This window comes from Plectropomus leopardus, chromosome 8 (genome assembly GCF_026936395.1).
Source record: "Plectropomus leopardus strain MGB_pleo_1.0 chromosome 8, ASM2693639v1, whole genome shotgun sequence".
NCBI lineage: Eukaryota > Metazoa > Chordata > Actinopteri > Perciformes > Serranidae > Plectropomus > Plectropomus leopardus.
Genome location: NC_142183.1, coordinates 12,423,564 through 12,436,992, shown reverse-complemented (window position 1 = coordinate 12,436,992; position 13,429 = coordinate 12,423,564). Strand labels below are relative to the sequence as shown.

General features: G+C 38.2%; 2 protein-coding genes across 3 annotated transcripts in view; both read right to left on the bottom strand.

The window, feature by feature from the left end:
* The window catches only part of med12 (mediator complex subunit 12), a 34,366-nt gene extending 33,748 nt beyond the window's left edge, over positions 1 to 618 (bottom strand). The window contains exon 1 of one of the 2 annotated variants that reach the window (XM_088080900.1): positions 456 to 618. In XM_088080900.1, coding sequence (XP_087937026.1) covers positions 456 to 557 — 102 coding nt within the window. In that variant the 5' untranslated portion in view covers positions 558 to 618. The remainder of the gene's footprint in view (positions 1 to 455) is intronic. The other variant, XM_088080899.1, reaches the window with a different exon arrangement.
* Positions 619 to 3,453: 2,835 nt separating this feature from the next.
* The window catches only part of LOC121947879 (ATP-binding cassette sub-family C member 5), a 42,409-nt gene continuing 32,433 nt past the window's right edge, over positions 3,454 to 13,429 (bottom strand). The window contains exons 21-29 of the mRNA XM_042493039.2: positions 12,809 to 12,937; positions 12,432 to 12,618; positions 10,944 to 11,033; positions 10,290 to 10,482; positions 10,009 to 10,168; positions 7,592 to 7,670; positions 7,368 to 7,481; positions 6,120 to 6,284; positions 3,454 to 4,644 (exon numbers count right to left, since the gene is read on the bottom strand). Of these exons, the coding sequence (XP_042348973.2) occupies positions 4,552 to 4,644; positions 6,120 to 6,284; positions 7,368 to 7,481; positions 7,592 to 7,670; positions 10,009 to 10,168; positions 10,290 to 10,482; positions 10,944 to 11,033; positions 12,432 to 12,618; positions 12,809 to 12,937 (1,210 nt within the window). The 3' untranslated portion in view covers positions 3,454 to 4,551. The remainder of the gene's footprint in view (positions 4,645 to 6,119; positions 6,285 to 7,367; positions 7,482 to 7,591; positions 7,671 to 10,008; positions 10,169 to 10,289; positions 10,483 to 10,943; positions 11,034 to 12,431; positions 12,619 to 12,808; positions 12,938 to 13,429) is intronic.

Below are 13,429 nucleotides of genomic sequence, written 5' to 3'. Positions count from 1 at the left end.
ACTCCAATCTCATAAACGAGCACAGATCATTTATCTGAAATTAAGGTTCAGCTTCAGATCATAAGGGTTAGCTGTGCAGGTTTAGCTATCTCATTGGATCAAAACATCAAGCTAACAAACAATTACCAGTCGCGCACAATCCAAAAAGCTAATTGTTTTCCATCAGAAAGCAAAAGCTAAGCTCCAGTTTATATCAAAGTGGTTAGCCTACGCAAGCCAACAAGCTATTTTTGCAAACTCCAGTGTCCAACGAACCGGTTGTTTTCCAAGTAAGCTGCCGAGCTAGCTAACAAACTGACAACTAGGTGCTGTTCATTGTTATTGCTAGGCCCAAATCGTCTAGAGGGCTTGCTAAACAGGCTAGCTAGTGTTAGCTCGAGCAGCTTCTTAGCTGACATTTTTCCTCCACAAAACATTATTCCCGGACTTTCAGATTTCACATCGTAAAATCTCACCTCTTTCTGCTTTGGATCTTGAGGATAAACGTCTGGAGGGCCGAGTCGAGGCCGCTTTAATGGCCGGTGTTCGTAACTTAAGATCCCGAAAGCAGCCATCATCCAGCGGCATCACAGCCTGAGCTTTCCTCCTCCTCCCAGCAGCGCGAGCTGCAACAGCCACACACACTTCCGGCGAGGCTTTAACCCCCGAACTTCAAAATAAAGCTCAAGGGGGATAAAAACCTTTTTGTACCAGTTTTTTTTTAAACCCCAAAAATAATAGGCAATAGCATAAACACATACACATACACTAGAATGATTAGAGGTATCACGAAAGATTTTGTGAAATGGTTTAAATGTTTTTCAAAGCCTGTGGGTGAATATCTACCTTATTGTGATGTTACACCTTTGCAACAAACAAACAAAAAATTATAATATATACAGGAAAAAAACTTCGTATTTTTTCCTTGATTAAAAAAAAAATGTTTACATCAACAACAATGCAATATCTTTTTCGTATGATTATTTTCTTCAGACTTGCTTATATGTGATGTGGTCTACGTTAATTTGTTTTCTAATTTATCATTTTGTTCTGTCTTGATCCTAGTTAGTAGTAGTAGTTTTTTTTTGTTATTTTTTATATATATATATATATAGTTTTTATCTGTATTTCTCTCGGTTCCTTGTAATATGTTTTTGCCTCTGATCTCTTGTTTAATTCTTCCTTTATTGTTGTCTGGCCCCAGTTCAGCATTTCAGCATTATTTTTTGCCCTCCATAGTTTTATTGCCACAGCAAGAAACCCTTCTTGCTTCTACTTTGCTTTGTTCTATTCTTATTCTTATTCTTCTTACAGTCAGTGAAGAAAGAGAAAATTACTGGGGGGAAAAAGGTTTATATTGTATTGTTGTTGATGTAAATAAAATAAAAACTCAAGAGAAAAAATTAAGAAAATGCAGTGAGTTTACACTAAAACAACTTTTGTAAACATGTGGCCACAAATTCAAAGCAGCTCAACACTAAATTTGCCACCCTGCCATGTTACTAGTAAAAATTCTGAACCTCAAAAGCAGGGCCACATTTTCATATATAATATATGTGTGTTTTTATTACTCTGAAACTTTTCTACTCATTTGCAAACTTGAGCTCAAAATCCTTTTTAAACTTATTCAAGTCTATAGACACAGTAACGACACATCGTTGTGCAAGCGTTAGACTTTGCTCTGGGTTTATTTTCAATGTGCACCGTAGAGGGAAGGCAGGAGTAACCAGTTACCCTCGTGTCCCAGGGGCAGGCTCCAGGCTTTTTGAGTATCAGCAGGTTTGTGCAAATTTATCTGAAAAAATGCAATAGACAAAAACCTACAAAATTATCTTAAATGACACCGATCTTAAAGCGGGTCCTGCTTTATTTCCTGTTCTTGTGGAGCTGGTTTTAAAAGGTTCAGTGTGTCAACATTTTGTTTTAGTAGCCACAGTATTTTAGTCTGGTGCATATTCCTAAATAAATATTTATTCAATAATATAATATTTATTAAAATTCAGACTCTAAGATGGAAGAACATGTCCACAGGATGTAAAAAAAAAACCTAGGCAACAGACAAATAAGCAGCAAAAAACAACTATTTGTCAAGCACATACTAGACATTTTTCTCACCAACCCACACAAACATACTGTACACACACACATGCTTGACCATACAGAATAGATAGCAGGTATCTGCTCAGAAGATAAGGTTACATCATGTAGTGTAGCATAAAAGATCAAAGAGCTGAAGCCTGGAAAAGAAACACAAAAGGCTCCGAGGTGCTGACTGTAATACTAATATAGGTGGGGGGTCTGGTGAGGACAAGTATCGACTGAGTCCAGTTGTATGTGAACGCAGTTGTTTATCTCACGCACACAGTGTAATTTCTGTGTTGTGCAATTCCTCAAGTTTTGGTAAAAAATTAATGAATAAGTGTCCCCTTTCACTCCTGTGCAGCTGCAAGAATTCCAACTATTTTACTACCCTGTTAAGGAATTTATGTTGTTTGCTGACCAGTTTCCACACAGTGAACAAAATGGGCTGATAATAGCATGTTGTCAGCTGTGGAACAGGTGTGTGTGTGCAGTAAATTAAAGCAACAATGGACCTCAGGCAGTAACATTTTCTTAAATTTCTTTTATACTTTCTCTTAATTTCCTGGTAAGAGAAAATACAAGAGAACTCCAAATCCAAAACTGCTGTTAACCAGGTGTGCTCAGTAATGAATCCCACTTGATCATAAATCACCTAATAGCATAGTTACGCCCCCTGAACACTATATAAGGGCAGGTTTTGTGCCGAGTGCAAGGACTCTGGTGCAGCTGAAATAAAATTAACACAAGATATTAAGATTTTTAACAAAAGTGTTAAAGGTTGGCTGAAGCTAAATCAGAGATGTGAGCATTTTTAACCATTTTATAATGTATTTTAGTTGAGTGTTGTGTTTGCAACATTCGTATTTGTATTTTTTTTTTTTTTTACTGCAACTGTATGTTGTAATTCTATGTAATTTTGAGGTAAATATTTACCATCATTAGTAATTATCATTACTGTTATTGTGTGTAACCTTGATATCTTCTCTATTTTTTTTTCTTTTTCTTTATTAAAAGCCTAACGATGGACAGGAGCTGGAGACTAGCAATAGCTATAACCTCTATATGTGACACATCAGCTACTTCAGCTTGTTTGTAACAGGCTGAAGAAGTACTGTTATTTTGCATAGTCCCTATTAAATAAACAATATAAATACATTTAAAAAATGGCCAAAACTGGAATGATGACACCACAAAAAGGTCTTAAGTACTTGTGATTTTAGGGAAATGCAGTTATGTATTAAAGGTAGAAGTAATCATGCAAAAAGGTTTACACTTAATAAATGAAAATCATTAAAATAATCATAGGAAAAGCAGGTAGGGCCTTGAGTCACAGAATACTCCTCTTTCCCCGTTAAACACGTAAAACAGCTCAGACATTTGGACATCAGCATATATAAAAAATATGTTTTATTGAAAAACAAGAACCTTAATAACAAAAATCAAACATTTAAAAAAGACTACAATCTCAAGTGTACAAAGGCAATCTTGAAAATGCATCAATGCAATAGAAAGATATTGCACTCTTCATGATTGTTCAGCATATACTTGATTATAAGGCAGAAGTTTACAATCCCCAGTATCAGCTTTGATGCACATTACACACTGTACCATAGTTTGTAACATTAACAGCAACTGCATAGCATAATTTGTTCAATTATCTTGCTGATAAAACATTACCATCGGTGTAAAATGTGCAGATTTTAAACTCCAGCATTTGGATGTAGGAAAACTTCGGCTCATACCAAAAACACAGTACTTGCATGCAGTCTAAAAACAAGCATGCTTGCATGGCTAACTCCATTATATGACCTGAAATGTTTACAGTTCTAGGCACATATCATATCTGCAATAATTTACTGACATGACTGCATTATAATTCAGAACTAGATGCATAAAACAAAAATAAACCAGTGAAACATTTTAGCACATTTTAGATAGTGCCTAATAGGAATGGTTAATAGGTGATTTAAGAAAAAAGAAAAGAAATACTGTATTAAATAATCAAAACTAATACATTCTTAACAGTGAATGCCTGCACAGCGAGGTTTAAGTTATGGAAATAAAATGACTAAAACTAATTTGGAGTCTCACTGATCAGCTGACCCCCAGAGGAAAAGACAGCACCACATGTCCTTGCATGCGTCCACATGGGTTATAAAGTGCTATTGTCAAAGTTGTCGCTCTGTTTTACTTGCAGTCAATTATTTGGCCTCCCGGAAATAACTCTGCAAAGAGCAGGAGGCCGTTAACACCTTTCTTTGCATAGTGAGATTTAACGGGACTCTCAGAAACATGGTCCCTGGATCTTTGGTTTGTAAATAAACACACACTGTTACACGGAGCAGTCATCGCAGGAGCCACTGTATTTTTTAACATCACTTTCACACCATGGCAGGACTGAATTAATTGTGTTTTTTTGTGCATTTCAGGTCGTCCACTGAATATTTTGTGGCATCAGGGCTCACATCCAAAGTTCAGCTCCGGAGTCTTTCATCTGCTTTGGTTTTCGGCTGCTTCTATCATGGCTCTGAATCTTGACTTTTCGTCTGCCAGCAAAGCAGCGGGACTGTCAAACTCCAAAATCTGTGAGAATGAAAAGGATAAAAGCGTGATCAGTACCAGCATATTAAATCAGAGGTTCACCGTGCTCATTCCATAAACTTGTGCAGAGAGATAAAAAATAAAGGCATATTATTTTCTCTGAGAACACGGCAGCCCTGGTTATTTCCAGCATATAAAAGGAATTCTGGAAAATATTGACCTTGGGCAGCTTTGTTACGCTTTGAATGAAGTGAAGTTACTGTAACAATTGCCAATCGATCACTAAAGGTACTTTATGCTCAAATGTTGATGTGGCTGAACCGATAAACGTTTTTTCTGCTATTGGATATCTTATAATAAAATAATGATATATTTTATTCATAGAGCGCTTTTCACAATACTCAAAGACGCTTACAGTACAGACAGTCAAGATCTAAGATGATACACAACACATTAAAAGTTTGAAATGAAAGCTAAGTTGTCATGGTTAGATGGTTATTAAGCTACCAACCATCAGAGCCCAATGTGTGCTACTTAAAGGGATACTTTGCCAATTTTCAACCAGCTTTGTGTCATGTCAGTGTGGGCAGGGTGTGAAAATTAGGGCTTTGATTCTTTGCCTGAGCCTGGTTGGGTCCAACCCAACTGGTTCAGTTCAGGTTGTAATTTCTCAGTATTTTCCCCGGCTTGAATTGGGTTGGGTTCTTGCCAATCGTTTTTTTGTGTTTTTTTCAGTGAAACTGGCAGTAGTCAAAGCAGTAGGGTAGAGTAGAGCCGGTAGCATGTAGTGGAAAAGCGCCATAAGTAAACTACGATAAACTTATATATACTTATAACTTACTAAATGTTTTCAGAAACATATTTTAGTGCACTGTTTGCCTGTAATGTGAGATTTTTAGTTACCAGCAGGAGCGTTTATTGCTGCGGTGTGGTGCAGTGCATGCTGGTAGTTGTAGGTTTTCTACCTCTTGAGCAAGAGTGAATACCACAGACCTTTTTCTCTGTTTTCTCTGGTCAAGCATTTGCATCTCTCTACTGCACTGACAGCCTACTTTTTTCAAAAGACCATCTTTCTGGCAGTGAAATACTTCTTTAATGCAATCTGTAACGAGTATTAAGACCATTTAGGCTATCTAATAACCATAAATTAATTAAACTTCAGTATGTCTGTGTAGTAACTGCTGTAGAAACTCTTGTCTTTCCTGATGCATCTGTCATGTTTCACTTTGAACTCACACACTGCATCACACTGATGCATTCTCAGATAGACAGGTTTACTGCTTATTAACAGGAGTGTCTCTAAAGCTGGTGATGATCTGTGTGCATTTCATGTTGCATCAAATGTCAACTTGAACACAACACCACCAAAGTCAAAATGCACGCTGCCTCATCCAATCAATCACTTCAAAGGGAGAAATTCACAAAGTACATCAGGAGTGTTTCAACTTGGGAATGAGTTTCAACCACCAGGCTGGACAGTCCAATCATGCAATCAGTCATGTTGACTTTATACACACCTGGCCGTTGTCCAGGACCATGACCCTGCTGCAGCTCATCACTGTGTTGAGACGATGGGCAATGATGAGGGTGGTGCAGCTGCCAAATGCACAGCGAATGGTCTCCTGGATGAGACGATCTGTCTCAGTGTCGATGGCTGCTGTTGCCTCATCCAATATAAGAATCTTGGGGGAAAAAAACAAACGTTGAAGAAAGAACAAGAGGACAAAACAGAAACGTCAAAAGGAGAATAGAAATTTCACACTAAGAAATGCTTTTGGGCTTTTGTTGTATTAAGTATATAATTATACAATAAAATTAACACAACATTAGAAAAATAACACAACATACTGGACAAATGAAGGAATGAGAGTGAAGAGAAAAACTGGATTTTGTTCTGTCAAACTTGTTAAAAAAGACCCAGTTTCTCTTCAAGTGTAATGTACACTCCATTTTAATGTGGTGTACATGTTACAAAGAACAGGGTTCATAAAGCTTAGAACAAGAGGGAATTAAGACTTTTAAAGACTTATTTATGCCACTTGAATTGAAATTTAAACCAAATTTAAAATAACCAAAATTGAAAGACCCCTCCCCCCATAAATTTACATAAATTAATTTAGTTTAAGGAGAATTTGCCCAAATAGTTATTGTAAAATAAAACCCGACTTTTGGATGATGTTAATGCGAGACGCTTTTTTTTCTTTCTAAAAACATACGTCTTATTTTGAGATTTTACGATGCGACGTTAGAAAAAAAAAATACTGCTTTGCATGTCTTATCATTTTTAAGACTTTTGAAAGATTCATGTCAGACATTTCCGTACCAATTAAGGCCTTATTTTTAGATAGATGAATTCAATGCCTCTCGACAAATTATTAACGATCCGCAGAAACCCTGTAAGATATACATAAAATTACTTTCGATACTTCAGTACAGTAAACATCAAATACTTCAAGACTATAACTTCTACTAAAGTCATTTTCTGGTAAAAAAAATCTTTAAAAGTGCGTACCAAGTATGGCTTTTAGAAACTTTATCCGCCAGTGTTTATGAGATGCAGTTCTGATGCACACCACTGAGTGGCGGTGTGATCTCATACAGGGACACACACACACACCCTGACAACTCTGTGATGTAATGTGTGATGTGTTGTTTTCTCATTATAAAACAGAGAAATATCTCTAACTTGAGTTGCTATCATCATCGCCAGTGTTAAACAGCATTTCATATGTAAATGTGAAGTAGCAGTATTATACAATCTGCACCTTGCTGTTGCGCAGCAGAGCTCTGGCCACACAGAGCAGCTGTCGTTCTCCCACCGAGAAGTTCTCCCCGTTCTCGGTCACCTCTGAGTGGAGCGAATGAGGCAGCTGGCTGACCTGAGGACAGTCAAAGGGTGCAGAATGAGAGCGAATGTTAGGAACTAATTCTGCTCAAGTAATGCATCATTTGGCATAATCTGACAGCGCTTAAACATCTTGTTACTTACCATCTCTTTAATATGCGTCTTCTCAAGAGCCTCCCATATTTGTGAATCAGAGTATTGATCCCAGGGGTCCAAATTGGTCCTATTAGAAAAAAAGACAGCGACCGTCATCAACTGGATTAAACATTATGACAATAATGTGACAAAGAGGTACAGTAGGTACAGTACAGTATACCGCCGATACTACACTTGTACTCCTCAGCTGACAAGAGTCAGATTTTACCAGAGTCAAAGGTAATCAGCATCAATAAAGCAACTTCCCTCATCCAACAGCTCACGGGATTTTTCCATTGGACTTTGGATTATTGCAGAAAATAAGCTCTGTGGCCAACTAATGTTCATGATGCTTGTTTTGTTAGAAAGATAATATTTACAAATGACACCACTTTTAGGATTTTTGATTTCTTAATGTGATCGCCAGAAGTGAAAAGTCATCGCCTCCACAACAAGGCTGTAAAGCGTGTTTGCTGCTGCTTTTCACCAGTTGTTCGCAACCTCCCTTTTTGCCAGTGAGGTATTTACGGACCTATTATATTTTGTAGAACAAACCATAAGTTTCTGTTAATCACAGACCTTATTTTGGGCTTCTGACCACAAAATCATTCAAAAAACCCAGACAAGGGAACCAGAGGTGCTGAAATGCTAACACATTTCTGCCTTTTAGGACTCATTACTGGGGAACTCTATAATGAGGTTTTCAGTTTGAATTTGAAAACTGCAATGGTTGGGGCATTCAAAAAAGCATTAGGACACCAGTTCCACCGCTGTGCTGCGTGATGACCCAAACCTGCCTCTCCTTGTTAAATTTTGGGCACCACTAGTAGTTCACTCCTGAGTGATCTGAGAGGTCTTGCAGTGCTGTATTGCTCGAACGTTACTCATATATTTATGGCCAGCTCCATATAGAGATTTATAAATTATTAAGACGATACAGTCGATTTTGTGGTTAACTGGCAACTAGTGCAGTGACTTAAGAAATGGGATGATGTAGGTCGTCATTTTGATTTTGGTCAGAACTCAGCTGAATTAGTTTTAGGTCCCTCGTGGTTTTTTTTTTAGGAAGTCCTGTCTGAAGTCCACTGCAGTAATCAATTTTGCTTCACATGAAAGTATGAATCAGTTTTTCCAAGTCCTGTTTTTTTCATAAGGTCCCTGACTTTGGCTGTTAGATGTCTGTTCTTTTATTTCTGACTGCCTGGCACCGTTTTTGCTTCTGTTATGATTTCCCTGTGGTGTGGCTTTACATTCAAACTAATAGTCTATATAATAACACATGACTGCTGGGCCTACAAACAGCAAACAGTATCTGGTATAAACCAAATATCTTAAGAAAACCATTTTCAAGCAAACAGTGGGATATGGATACATACTGAATCTCAAACAGAGACATAGAATATATTCTCCACAGTTTTGATGTAAAAATACAAATATTGGAGTTTTAAAAAAGGCAGGCTGACTGAAGGCAAATGGCTGTTTGCAGCAGGAGGAATCCAACTATATGGGAAGGAAGTGTGACTGATGTTGACCACACTGTTGCACCATTAGACAGACAGGGATTTTTTCATCAGAGCAGATATTTAAAGGAATACCTAACCGTGAAAATGATCATTTGTATCTTAGTTACTCAACCCATGTTAGACTGATTTCAGAAAGGAAAGTTTGTTTTTCATGTATGCCACCATGGTAAACAACGAATCCAACAATGGCTAACATTTTTTGATAAATTGATGGTGGAATTTCTACTAGACAAATTATGGACATGGCAGATTTGTACGAGATTGAGATCACAGACTACCTCTGAATTTATTATAAAATTATTATTGCATCCATGCACAAGAGTTTTTATGCCCAAATGTTTTAAATAGTGAAGTTTTAGCGAACATGTGCTTAGCACATACTGAGCATACGACTGGACAAATGAGACTTGGATTATACTGCATGAGTTGTATGAGAGTTTGTAAACGGATGTTTTGATGTAGTTTTGCTGTTCTCCAATCCATTTTCTCTCTTCGTTTTTGGATTCTTCGTTCACTGTGGTTTTCCTCCCTCATCTAACACAAGACAGGGTAACTAATATACAAATGATCATTTAGGGCATGAATTATTCCTCTCAGAGCACATTAATGTTTCAAGGGTAGGTGTTTCATATTGGTTTCTTCTGCACTGCTATTTGAATTTTGTATAGCAGTAATGCATAAGGGATTTGTGATAGTGGACTTAATAGATCAAATTGAAATTGAACTGAAATTACAAATTACAAACAGTCCTTTGAGGCAAGCCATGTGATTGGGCTACAATGATCTTTGACTTATCTGAAAAGCACTCAGAATTGCCTTTGGGTATGAAATGTGCTATAGTAATACATTTGCCTTGTCTAACTTACAAACCTCCTTAATACAAGTACCTATCAATTGGATTACCTGACTGTCCCGATGAAGAGCACCGGCTCTTGAGGAATGATGGCTAGCTTGCTCCGTAGGTCATCCAGACCAATCTGTGCAATATTGATTCCGTCAATAATAATCGAGCCTCCGGTCAGCTCCACAAGTCTGAACAGAGCGACACCCAGAGAGGACTTTCCTGCAAACATGTACAGACATAAATGATACTGCATGAAGAAATGTGTGTATTTGTGGAAAGACAGATGTAGAAACAGGCTGAAAATGCTGCGGGCAGGGGGAGCAAAAAGGGTCACACATACCTGATCCTGTGCGTCCCACAATGCCGATGGTCTCTTCAGGCAGGATGTTAAAGGACAGATTTTTAAGCACGAGCGGCAGATCATCACGATAACGCATCTCAACATCCTGGAAGGTGATGTTTCCCCGCTGAGGCCAGGAGGGGGCAGGAGCGGCTGCCTCAGGACTTTGTCGAGGCGCTTCACTCTCGAGACTCTGAGTTAAGGAGCAGAGATGGTATCTGGTATTAATCTCTAAATCTCTGTGGAGGTGCAAGCTCCCTCACTGATGTGCAGTGATTTTCTCTCTATGAGCTTTTCTTCGCACTTGAGACAGAAAAAGCAAAAAAAAAGTTGATATTCGTATCTGTGCAGTTTGATGTGTGTTGTGTGAAACAAGCTCTGTCATGTCCTCCAGAGTGTGTTAAGACCTCACACTGAGTTTCTATCTGCTTCCCGCTGAGTTTATCACAAATATACATACAATCACATGCACACACAAAAACAGACAGACACACACACATACACATCTGGACGTGCAAACTGTATTAAATTCAACTGCTCTGTTATTCTGTTTTGCGTCTCATGGTGTGATTCTAAATGGCGTCCTGGGTTATGTGATCATGTACAATGTGCCACGTAATCCTCTGTCCCCACTGTGCTAATCAATGCTCTTACCTTTATATAATGATTGATCCTCTCAACTGATGTGAACCGAGCCTCAGTCTCTGTGAGCAGCCGCACGGTGAACTGAAACAAGCCGGTCAGCTGGAGGTGAAAGAAAAGCAGAGAGAGGTTGAAGGTTAATGGTTACTATGAAACACATGGCATTAACATGTGCTGCTCCCTCTCAACAAACAAGCTGTAAAACAATCACAACATTTCCAGCCTAATAAACAGATCTGCTGATACGGCTCCTTTACAATGCTCTGCTGTAGCTGTCATGCTGAATATGACATGTAATAAATCATTGAGCCTTTAAAAAATAATAAAACCAAACATCAGATAGTTTAACTATGAGAAAACAAACATTCCTCGAAGACTAGACAAACACTTGCATGTACACACAGTGCTGGAAAAAGTAACAGATCTTTAAGTAGAAGTAGCAATACCACAGTGTGGATATACAAGTAATAGGGTTCCCACACATTTTCATGGACAGAACTTAAAAACTTTTGCATGACTTTTCAAGGACCTACAACATTTTTTTTCTTGTCCCACTTGCCCATCATTTTTTAATCAGATTCAAACTAAAAAAAAAAGAAGGTTGGCACAACAGAGCTACGTTACATCATCAGCTCCTGAAAATAAATTCACCATTATGTTACCTTATGTGGAAGGTTATTCTTGTAAGATTACAGTTTCATTGCGCACACTACAAATTTCCACGACTTTTACAAAACTTTTCAGTGACTTTTACTAATTCCATGACTTTTCCAGACCTGGAAAATGTGATTGGGAAATTCCATGACTTTTCCAGGTTTTCCATGGAAAAGTCATGGAAGTCATGGAAAAAAGGTTTTCCAAGTAAACGTATAAAAGTGTGTCCAAATTAAAAGTGTATTCAAACTGAGTATTTGAATGCTCAGTTTTTCTTTACAATTACCCCAGAAATCCCAAATAGCCCATAAATTAGGAAATAGTAATACAACACACTTCACTATGCATCAACACTAATTATTAGTTATTCTCAGACAATGACATTGTAAACTTAGTGACAGACCTAGTTTTTTTTATAAGGACAGGTGGTTTCCAGATACACTAGCAAGACGTTAAAAAAGTGCCTGGAATTGTTATTTAAAACTCAAAAAGTCGAGTAATTGAGCATATGTACTTAGTTACTTTCTGCTTCTATGTATAAAACACTTTGACACATCCCCCTCCAAAAAAGGAGAATGAGGTTGAATGTGTGTATAACATGCTGGTTATTTAAAGTGAGATGATGACTTTTAATTGCAAAAGTACTGCTGTTCTGAACTGCTGTTTAGCTAAATGCTATAATTCTATAAAGGCACACTTCAATAGCAGCCTTTAGAAACAAAAGATTTTCTTTGCCACATTTCTAATCCTGTCTCAAGCTTTAAACTACCCTCTTTTCAGCCTGTTAAGACTACTCATGCTGTGTCTCCATACATCCTGTGTTGCCACATGCGTTTGTTTACGAACCTGCACTGCGTACGATATGGCGAGGCCTGCATGGGCTGGAGGTATCTGATTGTGCATGAAGACAATGAGAAGTGCTACACCGGTGATAAGAGAGATGCTGATGAGGTCGAGGCGGACAGCCAGCCAACGCATAGCACAGCTGAAGAGGTAGTTGGAAGCCTGGTTGGTGTCCAGCAATTCCTGATATCTGGAAAAAAAAAAGATATAAAACCATTTTTACTATGGCAAAAGCAAGCAGAACTCCATCCTGCTGGCTGAGAGGGACATTTACTGGTATGAGGATGAGGTGTGGTTTATTTACCCACTGAGGAGCAAAGGAGAAGAGATTAAATTAAAGTTTAACGCTCTCCGTCTCTTGCAGACACCATTGTACTCACCTTTGGAGAAAGTCATGCCCTCTTCCATAGGCGTGGATGGTGGAGAGTCCCTGAAGACTGCTGGTGATGTGAGAGGTGAATGGTGATTGGCTGATGTTTTCCAGGCGCTTCAGCTCACGAATCAAAACCCTGAAAACAGAGAAATATCATCTTTTACTTTTACCTTAATACTATCATAAGTTATTCTAAAATATCTGTTTTTTTCTAATTAAAATGATTCACCTGTAGTGCAATTTATCAATCTTGATCATTTTGGTGTGTGAGTTGTCGAGTGTTGGCGATATCGGCCGTTGAGATGTCTGCCTTATCTCCAAAATACTGGAACTAGATGGCACTCGGCTTGTTGTGCTCAAAGGACCCAAACAATACATTTGAAAAACTCCACAGCAATGTCTCTTTTCAGAAATCATGGCCCCTCCCTGTTACTCCAGACAATCCACAGACCTTGCTGTAGGCAGTTTCATTGAGGAACTAATTTCTTTCTACCGAACTACACCCACCAACCGAATCACTGCGCAAAAGGAATCATGCATCTACAGATACCTAGCACTACTGAACTAGCTAATGTTACAGCTCAGCTGAGGACGACGTTATTAATGTTTCCATCTCGCACTGTCACAA